This window comes from Cynocephalus volans, chromosome 10, assembly GCF_027409185.1.
Source record: "Cynocephalus volans isolate mCynVol1 chromosome 10, mCynVol1.pri, whole genome shotgun sequence".
Taxonomy (NCBI): Eukaryota; Metazoa; Chordata; class Mammalia; order Dermoptera; family Cynocephalidae; genus Cynocephalus; species Cynocephalus volans.
The window spans coordinates 1,951,315-1,969,397 of record NC_084469.1 but is presented as its reverse complement, the minus strand read 5'-3'; the positions used below and the strand labels follow the sequence as shown (position 1 = coordinate 1,969,397).

Genomic DNA, 18,083 nt, shown 5'->3' with positions numbered 1-18,083 from the left:
ACTCCTAGTGGTGTCGTGAGGATTAAACGAGTTCATATTTACAAAGAACTTAGAAGTTTCCTGGTACATAACAGTAAGTATTAATCATTGCACTCATCTCTCTCTCTCTTTTAATTATTGGAATTTTACTTCTCACTAAACTGTGAGCTCCTCTAGGATAGGAAGTATGTCTGTCTCATTTCCTATCCCCAGAATCTAGTATGTGTCTGGCACTTAGCCCTCAGCAAGCATCTGTTGCTTAAAAGACATTGTCCAGCATGCAGTTTGAAATTCCATCTCTCAGCCTTGGAAAAGGGAAGTGGATGGAAAATAGGTATGTGTCCCACACATAGACATTAAGCCTGACAATAGGCAAGACTGTCGAGGAAGAGAGCATATGGGTAAAAAAGACAGAACACTTGTTTAAAAATTGATGGTGGGTGATGAAAGGAGACATTAAAAGGAGCTCTGAGAGCCGAGCCCGTGGCGCACTCGGGAGAGGGCGACGCTCCCGCCGCGGGTTCGGATCCTGTATAGGAATGGCCCTTGCGCTCACTGGCTGAGTGCAGGTCACGAAAAAGACAAAAAAAAAAAAAAAAGGAGCTCTGAAAGGATGCACTTTCAAGGAAGCCATGAAAAGATTTCAAGGTAATTGAAGTGAGTCCAGAGGAAAGGCTCTCTCAAAGGTGGAGAATGAAAAATCTGTGGTTAGCAAGCAGCTGACTCTGAGGTTAATTTTTTTAAAAGTCTCAGAGGAAGGAAATGACAGTCATTGTGTAATACTTTTCTAAAGCTTGGCAGGCTTTCAAATGTGGGTCCCTATCTGCCTTGCCAGGAAAGTCGAGAGAGACAGGGAGCAGGGAAAAGGGAGGGTCTGGGTCTCTCCAAAATGCTGCTTCTGGACAACATTGTAACCAAGTCAAGCTGTATCTTCACTCAAAATACGAGATAGAAAATTCAAATAAAACGCCCATTTGTGTCCTTCATTATTTTGCTTAAGCTCGTAAAGCAGAATTGATGATGTTTTTGCCAGGTAAACAAATTATCAGCCTCAGGTTTTTATTTGAAATATCTCCCTCATCACACTTGAATCTCACAGGGTTCCACCATCCACCGGGACTGAACAACCGGTTTCCCGAGTTCTTCCTGATATGGTTCTGGTCAGTATAGACGACCTGGGCTACAAATTCCTCCCTAAAAGGAGGGCACGAAAAGGGAATCAATATCAATATTTGAGAAAGATGTTTTTTTAAGTAATAGGTAGGCATCACTTTTGCATTTTAAAAAATTGTTTTTCTTTTGACACATTTGAGGAATTGAAATCTCCTAAGTGGTCATATAGGCCCACAGAAATCTACCAAACAAGGAAAAATTTATTTTCTCAATATATGGTCTTATGAGGTTTTTCCTGTTAATTGGAGGAAAATAGACCCTGAGCAGTTGCTGGAAAGAATGAATCACGTTTTAAAGAGGTGTTTTCCACACTTAAGTGAAGGAGACCCTGTCTGAGGTTCTGCCTTAAATAGGATCTACCTGAAGCAAGTCACTCCCTCGTCTCAAATGTTCTCATCTGTAAAATAAGGAAAAAGTGTGTGTACAGGAGACTTAACTGGACGTGCTTTCAGGCTCCCCATCCAGCTCTCAAGTCATTTCAGAATGATGTCTCCCTCTCTTTCATGCTACTTCCCTCGAGAAGAAAAGCTGTGAATTAATTCTTTGGATATGAAAATACCTGGGTACTGGAAAGAGTCCATGGAAAAATGGAATTAAAAGATAATGTGAATCTTTCCATTAGCTTTATTAGGACCCCTGGCAAAGGGAGAAGGCAACTTTGCTCAAACGACAATGGTTAGGGAAAAAGGATTCTAAAAAGGGCTCAGGACCCCCAGGCCTCGAGCACCTGCAGCGCCAGCCCCGCCACCTGACCCCCGGCCGGGAGCCACTGCATAGGGACCAAGATGGCGTCAGCACGCTGGGGCTCGCCCGACCCCCGCCACTCCGCACTGCGGCAGTCCAAGCGAGGCCGCACCCCATTGGTCGACTGCGATGAGGTCATCGTGAGGGCGGGCCGCCGCCGGCGCGGGGGCGGGGTTTTGTGGACGCACGCACGTCGGGGAGCTGGTGCCCGGAGCCGCGGAGACTGCGATCTTGGCCGCGGCGGCTGCTGGTGGGCGCAGGGCCGCCGACAGGAGGTGAGCGGGGGCTGTGGGTACAGCGGCCTGCGAGGTTCGCAGGAAAGCCTTCCAGTAGCACCCTCGCTTGCGAAAGGAATTAGCAGGGATCTTAGGTCTCCGAGAAAAAATGGGGTTCACCCCCACTTTGGGCACCCCACAGTGTGGCATAGGAACCGGAGGCTCGCTGTTCTTAGGAGGCCTAGGATTCCTTCCCTCATTTAAGGGGTAGGCGGAAGAACTGGAGGTTATTTGGTAGGCAGAAGAATTATGGGGTTTCTTAAAGGGTCTCTTACTTGGGGGATTTCCCCCTTTCTCCCCCCCCCCCCGGAGGTAGGTGTGCCTGGGTCCAGAGAATTCCTGCTGTCTCGCGGGGCGGACAGGAAATGAAGCAGGTGAATACCTTGTCAGGAGGCGAGGACTGGATGACAGTGGTGAGGTTCTTGGAGGCAGCACGCCGGGGGCGCTGTATTTGGACGCGTCTTTTGTAGAATTGCTCTTTCTTCATATTTTGCTTTGTGACCCCCAGATTCGCTTTGGCCCAGTTAATTTTCTGTTTGGCTCCATAGGGATAGAGATTTCTAGGGAAACCTGTAATCATTAAAGAACAGGAGGAGGAAGGTAACTCATTGGAGGCTGTCATCGTTGGCAGACCCTGAACTATGCTGATTAGGCATAATTTTATATGTTTAGAGGTTGTGGAAATTATCCTTGGTGAAGGGCGGTGCTGGTAACAGCTGACTTGGATGATTCAGGTATTCACAATCTTACAGTCAGCCTACATAAGCTCTTTGAGAAATCCTTACACCGGAGTGTGTTTTGCTGCCTTGAACATGAAATGCACAAAGGTTTTGTTGTTCAGATTTCTCAAAATGTCTTCCAGTCTTCCAGAAGAATAAATCTTCCTTTGGTGTCAGTGACACCTATCTATACTGTATATGGATGCCCTTATGACACTAAAAATACTGTACGTTTTGCTGAGTTTAGATACTGTACATTCTGTGCCTTACATTAGCTGATTGAGAGTAAATAATTGGAGTTTCAGGACCACTGATAGCGCCAATTGCCTTTCAAACACTGCAACGGTTCAGACAGCCCTGAAATGAAACCTTCATTGGCTCGTGCATGAAAAGATTTGACAGATGAAAGAATGTGATAGTCTTGAAGGTAGGGATGAGAAACAGAAAGCTGCAGAGGTTTTATTTTCCGTGGCTTCCTAAAACTGCTTTGTCAGCACTGATGTGTTCCTGTCATGCTTGATTTGAAAGTGAGCTTCATATGCAAGCTGGTTCCTTTTTTTAGCAAATGGTTATTTGTTTGTATTCTTTCGGGGGGGGATATGGTGTTTTCCGAGGAGTTTGGAAGGTTAAACCCTTTAGCCATACCTTTAGGGTAGTGCTGGGACTTTGGATGTTAGAAATGAGCATTCACGAGAGAGGAGAAAACTAGTCATAATGTAGACATCTTTTATGAAAGGGTAATTAAGGTCTGTTCCACTTGTTTTTTGCACAAGCAAAAAAAAATGTTGGGCTTTGTGAACATCACTGCCAAATAGTATTACGTCCAGGGTACTTAGAGAGCTGTTTGGGGTTCCCAGTTCCTGTCTTTAATCTGGACACATTCTTAAGTATTGAGTTGTCCAAAATATTATCATTCGATTCTGATGTTAACTGCAAAGGAAGTAACTTTTCGTCTGGTCCTCTGCTGGACAGGATCCAGGCACTGCCTTTGCAATTTCTCCTTTCCATCTTTCTAGGCAGGATGTCAAAATAATTGTTAAAGACATGTCAGCATGGGGTGGAAGAAATGAAAATGCAAAATTAAAGAGTCTTATTGGGGTGTTGTTTGCTCTTATTTCTTTTTGTAATTTTCTCTTTTGCTTCAGGTTGGAGAGAAATCCAGGTACTCAGTTAACTGGTACTTTCTACCACCATGGGGGAGCTTTTCCGGAGTGAGGAGATGACACTGGCCCAGCTTTTTTTACAGTCAGAAGCTGCTTATTGTTGCGTCAGTGAATTAGGAGAACTCGGAAAGGTTCAGTTTCGTGATGTAAGTAGTTGTGGGGCTGCTTTTTGATTACCACTAAACTGTTTTTCTTGTCATGGCCAATTGCCTTATGATGAATTTTTGTTTTATTTTTTATTTGCAAAAATAACATTATAGCACTGGCTTACTATTAGTAGAGTGTATACTTTGAGTTGCCTTTCTAGAGGTGGAATGTTTTGTGCTAATCTTTCAATGCTTTTGCTAGCTCCCTCTCTGGGAACCATCCTAAGCATTCCCAGGTAATTGTTTGGGAGGCAGGGAGAGGATAGCAGACTTACCTGTTCAAGGCTTTCACTTTGCATTAGGGCTCCTTAACCCCTATAGCAGATAATTTTTTTTTTTAATTGTAGTTCTTCCATACAATATGACATTTTCAAAATCTCTGACATCTAGCTACATATGTATAGTATACCTGTGTAAGTAAGGATATTCTGAAAATCCATTATTTTGGAGCATTATGCTTGGCACTTGGAGAAGATATCAAAAGAAAATGAACAGTCTAAGACTGAAAAAGTATGCCGTATGGGGCTTATAATCTACTGAAAGGAGGGGGCAGGTAACAATCCGTTGGTCCCTGACTCAAGTCCTGTTACGCAGTCTCAAAGCTCCATATGCCTCTTTTTCATAGCACTCATTGTGGTGGTAATTTTACATTCATCAGTGTGAGGAGTTGATTAAAGTCTCTTTCCTCTGCTATGATCTAAGCACCATGAAGACAGAGACATTCTCTGTTTGGGCTCATTAGTGTATCCTTAGTGCCCACATACAAGGTACTGATTGAACAGTATTTGTTGGAATGAATGGTTGAGTGAAAGATGAGTGATCAGAAAGGGGTGGGGTTAATCAATATGGGCTTCCTGGAATTGGCAGGCTTTCAGGAAGTTCTCAGTCTGAGCTGAAATTGCACATATGTAATCTAGTGACGTGGCCTTATTCCTCATTCTCTTTGAAACATTTTGTACTGTCTCTCTTCCAATGGTCTCCTTCCTGGCTAATACTTTTTTTTTTTTTTAAAACCTTTTTGAGGACTCATTGTTTCTTCCACTAGCTTCTCTTTGATCTTCCCTTCCCCTGCCCTAGGCATCAGTGTTCCCTAAGCTGTCTTCTCTGCTCTCTCTGGGTAAGCATCTCCATACCCACATCTTCCTTTATCACCTGTTTTGGTGTTCTCATGTAGTCTCAAATCTTCCATCTTTATTCAATGTGTCTCAAAATCTGTAACTCTGGCCCTGATCTCCCAAACACCATCTCTTCATTTTCAAATCTCTGAGGTTGTTGTCACCTGGCAGTTCTCTCTGCTTCTTCAAGCTCAGTATATCAAAGTCCAGACACCTTACTGTTTCACAAACTACTTCTTCATCATGACTTCCTAAACATGAGCTAATGCTTCGAAATTCTTCCTGTTTTCTAGGCTTGAAACCTAAGTCAAACCTGTCTCCCTTAATTTGCAATTCTTCATCTGGTCTATAGTATCTCCCTTCTTAACATCTGTTGTTTCCATCTAGCCTTCTTTTCCTTTACTTATGCTGTATTTCACTCATACAGAAAAAATGTAGGGAATAGGATAAACACCTATGTTTCTACTGTCTACTTAAGAGATAAACATTCCACATATAATTGAGACCTCCTGCATATCCTTCCTCCATGCCATTTATTTCCCTTCCTCCCCAGAGGTAGGTAATCTGTATGGTGATTTTTGCTTGTATCATTCCCATATGTTTTTATTTTTTATTTTTGTTAAGTATATATGTATCACTAAATAATAATATAGAGTATGATTTTGTATGTTATAAAATTATATACATGGTATCATATTGTAGGTATCTTTCAGCGAGTGCTTTTTTAATTCAACATTGTTTCTGAGATTTGATCATGTTGATACAGGTGGCTCTAGTCTATAGATATTATAAGTCATATAGTTATTATAAGCATATATATACAGTTTATCTGTTTTTTCTCCTCAGGAATATTTAGGTTGATTCCGATTCTCAGTATTGTAATGCAGAGTCATATATAAATTAAATAAATTTAACATTGATACTCTAGGACAGTGGTTCTCAAACTTTTTGGTCTCAGGATCTCTTTACAATTGTTAAAGACCCCAAAGAGCTTTTGCTTATGTGAGTTATGGCTATCAGTATTTACTGTATTGGATATTTAAACTGAGAAATATTTAAAATATTTATTAAATCATTTAAAAATTATGACAGTAAACCAACTACACATTGTTATAAGTAACATTTTAATGAAAAATAACTATATTTTCAAAAAAAATAATGAGAAGAGTGGTGTTGTTTTTAGGTTTTTGAAAATCTCTGTAATGTTTGAATTAATAGAAGATAGCGGGGTTCTCACATCTGCTTCTGCATTCAGTCTGTTGTGATATCAGGCATTTGAGCCTCTGGAAAACTTCACTGAAAATTCATGAGAGAATGAGAATGAAAAAGGCAAATGATGTCTTCATGTTATTATGAAAATAGTCTTGAACTCATGGACCTCTACTTCTCTAGGGATTGTTGCTAAGAGGAGGCATTACTGATTATTGTGTGCAACTTTGTTAGATGTTACTTCACAATGAATGTACCTACCTGTTCATGCTGTTGTCATTGTTGAGTTTCAGTCATTCCACAATCATGTCAACACCTCTATGCTCAGACCTAAAGAAATTTGCCAATCTGGTGGTTATCTTATTGTTGTTTTAATTTGCATATTCTCCATTAGTACAGTTGGTATCTTTTTATCTGTTTATTGGATTTATGAGTTTCTTCTTCCAGGAAGTATCTGTCTGTATCATTTGCCTATTTTTCTGTTGTGTTGCTTGTCTTTTGCTTATTGATTTGTGGGATTTGTAAAAGTTCTTCATGTATTCTGAATGCTAATCTTTTTGTAATCCCTTACTGATAACTTCTTCCAGGCTGTAGTTTGTCTTTTCACTTTGTTTATGATACATTTTGTCCTACATAATTTTCTTCTTTCTTTTTGCTTATCAGTATTTTTTTCCTAAATTTTTATTTTGAAAAATTTCAAGCCTGAGTACCCTTATGTAGATTCACCAATTGTTAGCCTTTTGCCACATGTGATATAATCTTTTTTACTGCACTATTAGAGAGTAAGCTGTGGCCATTGTGACTTTTTCTCCCTAAATATTTCATACTTTAGCATGGATCACCTAAGAACAGACTTTTTTTTCATAGCCACAATTCAATGATCACATTAAAGAAATTTAACAGTGATACAGTTATGTAATAAACAGTCATATTTAGATTTCCCCAGTTCTTCCAATAATGCACTTTAAAACTGGGTTTCGGGTTTTTTTGATGTTGTTTTTTTGACTTGTGTCAGTGAGATAAGGGAGAAGTGAGAAACACAGGGTGGAATTCTCAGTAAAGAACTACTGAAAGGGGTGGTGAGGAGTAGCCAAGGAGGAATTTAGTCCACTTCTCATGTTCCGCAGAAGTGTAGCTTGTTTGGTCTTTTACATAATTGATATTTGTCACCTCTCACAGGGAGATGGAGATGCAAAGGATTACTCAAACCCCATTTCTCCGGAGCAGTGAGGGGCCCAGAAGGGGTTAATCCCAGGCAATTCCTTCAAGAGATCAGGATTCCTAGGAAATAACCCCGAATGAGGTTTTCTCTCAGTTTTTATTCTCCGGGCAAGAGTTGCAGAAAAGGAACACAGGTGGTTACAAAAAGAACAATGAGATAATCGTCAAGGCAACGTTTAGTTCCCCAAGAAACTTAAAGAAACAGCTGAAGAGTTGAGGAACATCCCCCAACCAACAACCTTGAAGCCTTTAGCTCACATACTTTCCCATCATTAGGTTTAGCTGCACCAAGGACGACTGCCCTTAGAGCAAGCATTTTTGCTGTATTACAGTTTTTTTTTTTTAATCTACAACATAGACTTTAGTCCTGGGAAAGTTTTCTGTTTTTCCCAAGCTTAGCATTACTATGTGCAATTCTGAAAGGTTAGGCTGTGCCTTAAACTAAAGGGCTTTGGCCTTCCTAAAAGTACATTTGCTTTATTAATTTCAGTATCCTCCACAGATATTGTTGAGCAGTCCAAGTCATTTGTTTTGTGGAAGGTTCCTTAATTTGGAATTGTCTAATTGTTTCCTTGGAAGGTCCTTTAATTTAGAATTATCTGTTTCCTCATGATTTGATTTAGGTTAAACATTTTTAGCAAGAAAACTACATACAGGATATTGTGTCCTCAATATATAACACCAGAAGGCACATGATGTCATTTGTTCTATTACTGTTGTTGAAGATAAATATGATCACTTGACTTAGCTGTTGTTTGCTAGATTTCTCTATTGTAAAGGTATCTTCTCCCCTTTGTGATTAATAGGTAATATGGGGTGATACTTTGAGACTGTGAATATCCTGTTCCCTGATAGCTTTTTACCTCATAGTTTTTGTATCCTGTGATGGAATTATTCTTGTACCAATTATTACAGTGGTGCTTACAAAACTGATGATTTTCTAATTCTACTTCTTCTACATTAGTTAGTTACCATTCTTTAATAAGTAGCTTTTCCCTCCTCCACCCTATTTTTTTCCTGAGACTAGCTGGGAACGCTTGGATTTTTTTTGTTCTTTATTAAGTATGTCATAAACCTTTACTGTCACTTTTCTTTTTGATGATCAAATTGTTCCAAATTTGGCCCATGGGCATAGATAAGTTTTAAGTTTTAATAGTGAAATGTATTCATCTTTTCCTTTATATATTTAGTCTTAGCCAAAAGGCTGAGAAGCAATTCATCTTTGCTTTTCTTTTTTAACTTTTATTTGTTATCAGCGTATTCATTCTTACAAATCGTGATATTTCTTTATGCCCTTTGCCTGACCTATCACCTCCCAAACCCCTCCCTTCCCCTCATCTCTAGCATCCTTAGGTTCGTTCTCTGCCTCTGAAAGTTCAACATACTGTGGTCTTTTCTTTCTTTCTTTTCTTCATTCCTTCTTCCCTCTTCCTCTCCCCCCAACCCCCCGTCTTTCCTTTCATGGCTTGTGCTTTTTGTGTACTAATTAAGAATTCCTTACCTATCCCAAAATTATAAATACATTTTCTATCTTTTCTTGTAAAAATTTTTCAAAAGTATTTCTTACATTTAGGTTTTGATCTACCTGAGTTTTATTTTTGTATTGAGTGAAGTAGGAGTCTACTTTATTTTTTTCCCATATGAATAACCAGTTGTCTCAAAACAGCTTTTTAAATAGTATTTTCTTATTTCATGATTTGTGATCTTATCTCTGTAAAATATTAAGTTTTTATGCATCTGTGGATATGTTTCTGGGTTCTCTTCTAGTCCATTGGCCTATTTGTTTTTTTGTTTTGTTGGCAACTGGAGCATAAGGGGATCTGAACCCATGCCCTTGGTGTTATAAGGCTGGTCTGTATGCAACTGAGCTAACTGGCCAGCCCTATTTGTTTATCCCTGTGCTTACAGAACAATAATTTAATTGCTATAATTTAATACTGAGGTTTGATTTCTTATAGGGTATTAGTTGCCCTACCTTATTTATCAAAATTGTCTTGGTTATTCTGACCCCTGTGCTCTTCCATATTAATTTTAGAATTTAGACTCAGCGTCCGTAATTCTGTGAAATTCCCTGTCAATCATAAGACTCTTGCACATCTTTATTTAGACTTATTCTGAGTTACTTTATTTTTTGTTGCTGATGTGGAATCATTTTGAAATTTAACTTTTTTGTTGAAGCTGATATGAAAGAATACAGTTGATTTTTTTTTTTTTTTTTTTTTTGAGGCTGGCAGGTATAGGGATCAAAACCTGAACCTTGGTGTTATCAGTACCCCACTTTATCAAACTGAGCTAACTAGCTAGCCCATAAAGTTGATTTTTATATTGTTCTTATATCCAGCAACCTCAATTTATTTATTTATTTATTTATTTTTTTGGCAGCTGGCCTGTACAGGGATCAGAACCTCTTGACCTTTGTGTTATAACACCATGCTCGAACCAACTGAGCCAACCAGCCAGACAGAATTATCTTTTTTATAGAATTCTAATAGTTTGTCTATAGAGGTCTTTGATTTTCTGTATCATCAATTTATTATTTCCAATCTTGTTTCTTCTTTTAAATCTTTATCTTTTTCTTTTACTTATTTCATTTTATGCTTTAGGACCTTGAATAACATGTTGAAGAGTAACAACAAGCCAATATCAGTTAGGATTGTGTTTGGCTGTATGTAACAGAAAACCCCAATGATAGGAGTTTACTTTTCTCATGTAACGTGAAGCCCAACTTCACACTGTCATCAGTGTCCTATGATCATTCTGTATTTCTGCTCAGCCATCTGGAGCTTTTGTCCTTATAGATGACCACTGCAGCTCTTGGCATTTCATATATATTCTAGGCAGAAAGAAAGGAGTGCAAGGAGGAAGGGATCTGTATCAGGAAGGAAAAACATTCCCAGAAATCCCCAGCAGACTTTTGCTAATTTATCATTGGCTGGAATTATGGCATACTCTAGCTGCAAGAGAGTCTGAGAAATGTGGTTTTTCAGCTGAGCAGTTGCTGCCCTGAACAATATATGGATTTTTGTGAATAAGGAAGTAGAGCAAAATGCTATATATCTGTCACATGGCATTCTTGTCTTATTCCACCCTTTAAAGGGAATATTTTTAATGTTGTACAATTTATTTATTTATTTTTTGTCTTTTTTCGTGACTAGCACTCAGCCAGTGAGCGCACCGGCCATTCCTATATAGGATCCGAACCCACGGCGGGAGCGTCACCGCGCTCCCAAGTGCCACTCTCCCGAGTGCGCCATGGGATCGGCCCTAATGTTGTACAATTTAAATAAGATGTTTACTATTAAGTTTTTGGAAAATTCTGCTTGTTAGAATTTGCAGTTCCTTTCAATTTCCTGTTTTCTAAAATTATTGTTATAGGTGCTAGTAACACCAAAGTCAAGGGTTCGGATCTCCTTACCTACCAACTACCAAAAAACAAAACAAAAACTAAAGTTATTGTCACAAATGGATATGGAATTTTATTGGATGCTTTTTCTTCATCTGTTGAGGGTATCATGTTTTTTCTCCTTTGATATGTTAATTTGGGGAATTACATGTCTAGTTTTTTCCCTGCTAATCTTTTTTTCTAACAACTTTACTGAGATATAATTCATGTACCATACAGTTCACCCATTTAAAATGTACAATTCAGTGTTTTCTGTGGGTTGTCTCTTCACTTTGTTAGTTGTTTCCTTTGCTGTGCAGAAGTTTTTTAGTTTGATGCAATCCCATTTGTCTGTATTTCCTTTTGTTGCCTGTGCTTTTGTGGTCGTATGCAAAAAATTATCACCCAGATTAAAAAAAAAATTATAGCCATTGTAATGGGTGTGAAGTAATATCTCATTGGATTTTTAATTTGCATTTCACTCATGAATAATGATGTTGAGCATTTGCCATTTGTATCGAGTTTTTAAAATGTAAAACCATCCTTGCAAGCTGGGATAAACTCAACTTGGCCATGAGGTATATTTTAAAAGAATTTTAGAAATCAATTTCTGGGCCGGCCTGTGGCTCACTCGGGAGAGTGTGGTGCTGATAACACCAAGGCCACGGGTTCGGATCCCACATAGGGATGGCCGTTTAGCTCACTTGGGAGAGCATGGCGCCGACAACACCAAGTCAAGGGTTAAGATCCCCTTACTGGTCATCTTTAAAAAAAAAAAAAAAAAAAAGAAAGAAAGAAAAATCAACTTCCTAGTACTTTATTAGGATTTTTATCTTTGTATTCGTAAGTGAGATTGGCCTGTAATTGTCCTTTCTCAAACTATTCTTGGTCCTATTTTGGTATCAAGGTGTGTTGGCCCATCCACTTATGAGTTGTAGAATGTTCCTTCATTTTCTCCTCTTTGGAATAATTTTTGAAGATTTGGGCTTATCTCCTTTTTGAATGATTGGTAAAACTCATCTTTACACCTTTTTGGCCTGGTGTTTTTAGATGGGAGTATTTTAATTGTTGAAATTAAGATATTAATCCTGTTAATATTAATTCTGTTTTTTAAAAGTTAATTTTTAGTAAGTTTTTTTTTGTAGAAAGTAGTCCATTTAATCTAAACTTTCTAATTTACTGGCATAAAGTTGATTTCAGTATTATCTTATTTTTTAAAACTATTTTATCTGTACTTGTCTTTTTCATTCTTAGCATTATTTATTTATGCATTCTCTCAGTCTTGTAAAAATTTTGTCTGGTTTTTCTTTAAATAACCAGTTTTTGATTAGGAGGATCCTCTCTGGGACTTTGTCTTGTTCTGAGACTTTCAGTCATTTCTGCCCTTTGTTATTTTCCTCTTCTTTTTATCTTTTTTCCAGCTTCTCAAATTGGACACTTAGCACATTAATTTTTATCTTTCTCTATTATATGCATTCAAGGCTGTAAATTTCCCTTCACATACCACTTTAGCTTCATCTTACAAAGTTTGATCTTTAGTAAATTCATTATTCCATTCTAAATATTTTGAAATTTTCATTATGATTTCTTTTTTGAGCCATGGATTATTTTATTTAGAACTGTTTTAGAATTTCCAAATATGTTGTCTAGGTTATATATATATATTTTCTTTTTTTGTCTTTTTTTGTTTGTTTTGTTTCTTTTTTAAGTTATATTTTTGATATAGATTTCTAAATTAATTGCATTGTAATCAGAGAACATGGTTACCCAATTCTTTACTAATGGAGTCTTTCTGTATGACTTATTTTGTGGTCAATTTTTATAAGTGAGTTCTTGAAGAAAGAGCTATTGAATGCAGGGATAAATATACATAGATATGATTTTAATCTTGTGTGTTTGCCTGTATATATGTGTAGATGTATATACACACATATACATATACATATGGACAGACACACATGCATACATGATTTTCTATCCTTATTAATATTTGGTTGACTTGATCTATCAATAATGAAGAAAGTATGTTAAAATTTCCACTAAGTAGATTTTTTCCACTGCATAAAGAAATGTTTCTTTTTCCCTGTAGTTCTGTTAATTTTTGTTTGAACTATTTTGATCCTCTATTAATAGGGATATACAAGTTTAGGATTGTTCCTTCCTGCTGGAAATTGTTCTTATTATCATTATTAATGATTCTCTTAATCTATAATAATTTTTTTTGTCTTAGATTCCCTCTGTAATAATACCAATAATTTCCTTACTAGTTTTTCTGTCATCACTGTTTCTTACAGTTTATTCTTTACACACATTATTATTCTTCAAAACAGTAGGTCTTTAACAAGTGTAAAAATAAATTAGGTCACTTGATTCCCTATTGCCCAGAGGGGAGTCTTCTGCTATTTCCTGTCTCTCACATATCCCCTCTTTTTGGCTATAGTAAATTTCTCCCCTTCTCTGAGTATGTATTATTTTTGTCTTTGAGTCTTTGCTGTGGTCTTTCTGCTTCCATTCTGTCTATCTGTGCTCAGTGAACTCTGCCTCATCCTCCCTACTCCCAGCTCAGGTGTTACCTTTGTAAAATTTTTCTTTACTCCCCCTCCCCCGTAGAATTAGTCATTCCTCCATGTGTGTCATTTCTTTTTTATCATACTTCCTTTTTGTATAGTAGAAGTAAAATTTATATTCAGCGAAATGTACACATTTTAAGAGTACAGTTTGATAAATTTATAAACCACCGTAAACAGCATCTCAATCAGAATATAGAACATTTTCATCAGTCCAGAAAATTATCCTGTGTCCACTGCTGGTCAGTCCCCATGCCCCATAGGTAACCTCTGTTTTGATTTCTATTATCATAGCTTAGTCTTGCCTGTTGTTGAACTGTATGTAAATGGTCCCATGCATTACAAACTCTCATGTCTGACTTCTCTCTTCCTTCACTCAACCATATCTGTATTCTTGAGTGTATCTTTGGTGCATTCTTTTTTATTGCTGAGTAGTCAGTCCATTGTATGAATATACCACAATGTCTTTATCCATCCTCCTGTTGATGGATATTTGGACCTGTTTCGGGCTATTATGAATAAAGCTGCTGTAAATATTATTTTAAAAGTCTTTGTGGACATGTTTTTATTTTTCTTAAGTAAATATTGAGTGATGGAATGCTCAGTCATAGGGTAGATAGGTGTACATTTAACTTTATAAGAAACTGCCAATGGTTTTCCATATCTTTTCCTTACTTTTTAATAGTATTTGCCACAGCAAATTGTAATTATTGGTCTGTGTCTATCTCTTCCATGGAGCTGAAGACTAGGACATAGCCAATGGTTTTCTTAGTCACTAATAAAGCTTTTTGCCTTAAATTCTCTCTGATATTAATAATTGAGTCCTTGAAGAAAGAACTGTTGAATGCATGGATATGTGTATGTGTATATACACACACATAATGTATACATAAATATACACATATATGATCAAGCTCATTTATTGTGATGTTCACATTTTCAAAGCTAGGGTGTAGTTTATTCTCTGTATTTGCCCCAGTGCCTACTACAATATCTGGCCAGTATTTGGTGCTCCATATATGTGGAGTAACTATAGTTCTTTATTTGTGTATTTGTATTACTTTTATGGCATTTATCACGTGCTGTCTTGTTGGTTGTGTTCATCTTTTTTCTCTATGAGAATGCAATCTTCTTAATGAGTGGGGACTTGTTTTATTTTTATTTGTATATCCCAGAATGTCTGTCCCATTGCTTTAAAGATTACTTGTGCTATATGAATGAATAAACCAGCCTGTCACCCAGGAAGTGAAGACCCTGGGACAGAAGAACGGGGGAAATTTGCCTTCTGTCTCTTCTGCTGGAGAAGGAAGAGAGAAAGAAAACCAGAAAGAGCTTCTATGATATCCATTTTCCAAATTTTAGGTAGTGGGAAGGAAGCTCACTGAGACTTTTGGCCTAGGAAAAACATTTCATACCACTGTGCTTTGCCTAATTTGCCTCCATGCCAGTAATGTGTTGCAGCAGCAAGGGAGAAGTTTTTATCTTTAGTAGGTGTGACTGGCCACAAAGCAGTGTATATGAATCAGTAGACAGTTTTCATTAGTGTTGTATCATATGTTGATACAAAGTTAGGTTTTCACTTTACAGGATGTGTTGCTTGGGAAACAGGAAATAGATGCAGTATTTGAATGTTTGGTATTGTGTTCTTATTTTTCAGTTAAATCCAGATGTGAATGTTTTCCAGCGGAAATTTGTGAATGAAGTTAGAAGATGTGAAGAAATGGATCGAAAGCTTCGTATGTACATTTTGGTCATATATGATGTTCCTATAATGAATCATTTGTCTTAAGATTAGGGACATTAATCCTCATAATAAAGGAAGAAAATACTGCAGGAGAAAAAAAAAGAGAGAAAAGCTTGTGATCGTGATGTTAAGATGAATTTCTTGTATACAAATAGATTTTGTGGTGCTTGGGCTGGGAAGTGCTTCATGGAAACCTTGTTTGAAACAAAAGGGTGTAAGCTGAAGACACTGTGGTTATTTTTTTGTGGAATTTTTATAGCAGAACTACATTATAGAATTCTTAATGATAGGACCCAGAACACCATCAATTTTAGATATTAGCAGAGTCACTTTTAATTTGAAATATTTATGAGGGAGGAAACTAACATTCATTAAAGTCCTGTTGAGAAACTTGTGTTGAGTGAAATAAGCAAAGCACAGATGGATAAATACCACATGTCCTCACTCGTAAGTGGGAGCTAAGAGAGGAAGAAGGAAGGAAAGAAAGAGCACAGGGGTGCATTGGACTTGCAGAGGGAGAGAACATTCCTTGGAAACAAAGTGGAGTGGGGAGGAAGGGGAAGGGGAAGGAGGATTGGGGATAATAGGGTGGGGCACACAGGGTACAATCGCAATTTGTGGTAATGGGCATGCCGCCAGTATGGATCTGGCCTTCACATCTTGGGCATGAGGGGTGACGATCAGCTTTGTATCTCATGAGTATTAATCAATTAAAAAAAAAAAGTCCTGTTAAGAGCTAAGGTGCTCATATACCTTATTTCATTCATTCCCCACAACATTCCTTCAAGGTGTGTGTTACCTCATTTAATAATTGAAGAAACTGAAGATCAGAGGAGGTTAGCAACTTGCCCAAGAACATAAGCAATCATGATAGAATCAGTATTTGAAGCCATGTTGTTCTGTATGGCTGCAAAACCCATGATCTTGTGATCTTGCCACTCTTACATGACCTTGCTAGCTCACAGTTAGCTCATACATGAATTTGGTCCCCACACTACAAAAGTTCAGTAGTTGTCACCTTAAACAACTTCTGGTGTTTTGGGTCCTTATTATACATTTTGCTATTTTATGTTCATTTTTAAAACTTAAAACTGACTTGGTTGTTTTCAAATTTAATAAGCCACTTTTGATCTGGAGTTGTCTCACTAGTGTGTTATGTGTCAAATACGAGGATACTTCAAAAAGTTTGTGGAAAAATTGAATTAAAAGATAATACAGGCTGGCTAATTGGCCCAGTGGGTAGAGTGCAGTGTTATAACACCAAGGTCAAGGGTTCCAATGCCCATTATTGGCCAGCTGGAAAAAAAAATACAAATCCTTCCATGAACACTTTTTGAAGACCCCTTGTATTCTTCTTCTGTAGCTCTGCTTTGCTGACAATATCTGTAACCAGACTGTCACACTTTGGGGTAGCCGTTGCATAGGGTGGAGAGTTGAAGCCAATGCAGGCCAGTTTTAAGACCAGAAGCGGGAAGGAAGACTCTCTCTTTGGATTAGCTTTAGAGAATGTGAGGCAGGAGAAAGAAGGATGTGGAGAAAAAGGGTACTTCTTTTATTTAAAAGTATCTTCTTAGAATGAAACTCTTTGTAGCCAGGCTTTGGATCTTATTTTTTTTCCCCCTCAAATAATGGCAATTCCAGGTATGTGCAGCTAGACATGAATGTTTCAATTTTATCATTTTAGGATTTGTTGAGAAAGAGATAAGAAAAGCTAACATCCCAATTATGGACACTGGTGAAAACCCAGAGGTGCCCTTCCCCCGGGACATGATTGACTTAGAGGTAAAGAATTGTTCCGAGAAAGACAGATAAATTCTTTTTACTTAAATGCAGAAGTTACTTTCCTGCGTGGATGGAGAATAATTCTTGCTAACCTTGTCAGTATTGTCTATTGATTATAAATTTCTTGTAGGTGGGATTGAAGCAAATCCCTTTTTTATGGTATCAAACAGTATCTCCAACAGTATCATATGCCACTAAATAAATGTTTATTGTTTTATTAAAACCTTACTGGATTAATGTCAATTTATCTAGTAGCTTATTAATCTAATAGACTAAATAAACAGCTAATGGGCTTTTCAATAATTATTTTATCCATCTGAAATCCCCCGAGAAATTTATCCAGTATACAATAGAATCTATAGACAAAGAAAGTTAATTCTGGTAAAAATCACAATATTTGTTGGGTAGGTGTAAGATATCTTTGAACTGTCAGCATGTCAACAGTTCTGTGGGATGGACTTTTTTAATGTCTTTCAGAGCAAGCATATTGAGCTTAGTTTGAGTTCATGGTTTTCTTTTTTCCCTCTAGGCCAATTTTGAGAAGATTGAAAATGAACTGAAGGAAATCAACACAAACCAGGAAGCTCTGAAGAGAAACTTCCTGGAACTGACTGAATTAAAATTTATACTTCGCAAAACTCAGCAATTTTTTGATGAGGTCAGACTATTGTTTCTTTTAGTATTTGAGCAGCTGTATTACACTTGCACAAGTGGTCCATATTTTTATTCCAATAATTATTTTAATTTGCTAGTTTGGAAGCAATACCATTTTTGCACCCTGCTTTAGTTGAAGAAATTTCAGATTGTGTTCCATTTTTCATGCAGTACACAGCCAGCCATGGTTTTGTCTATTTTCACATTTTC

At 37.4% G+C, this 18,083-nt stretch overlaps 1 protein-coding gene across 4 annotated transcripts in view; it reads left to right on the top strand.

The window, feature by feature from the left end:
• Nucleotides 1-2,080: 2,080 nt before the first annotated feature.
• Nucleotides 2,081-18,083, top strand: part of ATP6V0A1 (ATPase H+ transporting V0 subunit a1) — a 56,327-nt gene continuing 40,324 nt past the window's right edge. For 3 of the 4 annotated variants that reach the window (XM_063112503.1, XM_063112502.1, XM_063112501.1), the window contains exons 1-5: nt 2,081-2,171; nt 4,036-4,199; nt 15,351-15,429; nt 17,122-17,219; nt 17,749-17,877. In XM_063112503.1, coding sequence (XP_062968573.1) covers nt 4,083-4,199; nt 15,351-15,429; nt 17,122-17,219; nt 17,749-17,877 — 423 coding nt within the window. In that variant the 5' untranslated portion in view covers nt 2,081-2,171; nt 4,036-4,082. The remainder of the gene's footprint in view (nt 2,172-4,035; nt 4,200-15,350; nt 15,430-17,121; nt 17,220-17,748; nt 17,878-18,083) is intronic. The other variant, XM_063112504.1, reaches the window with a different exon arrangement.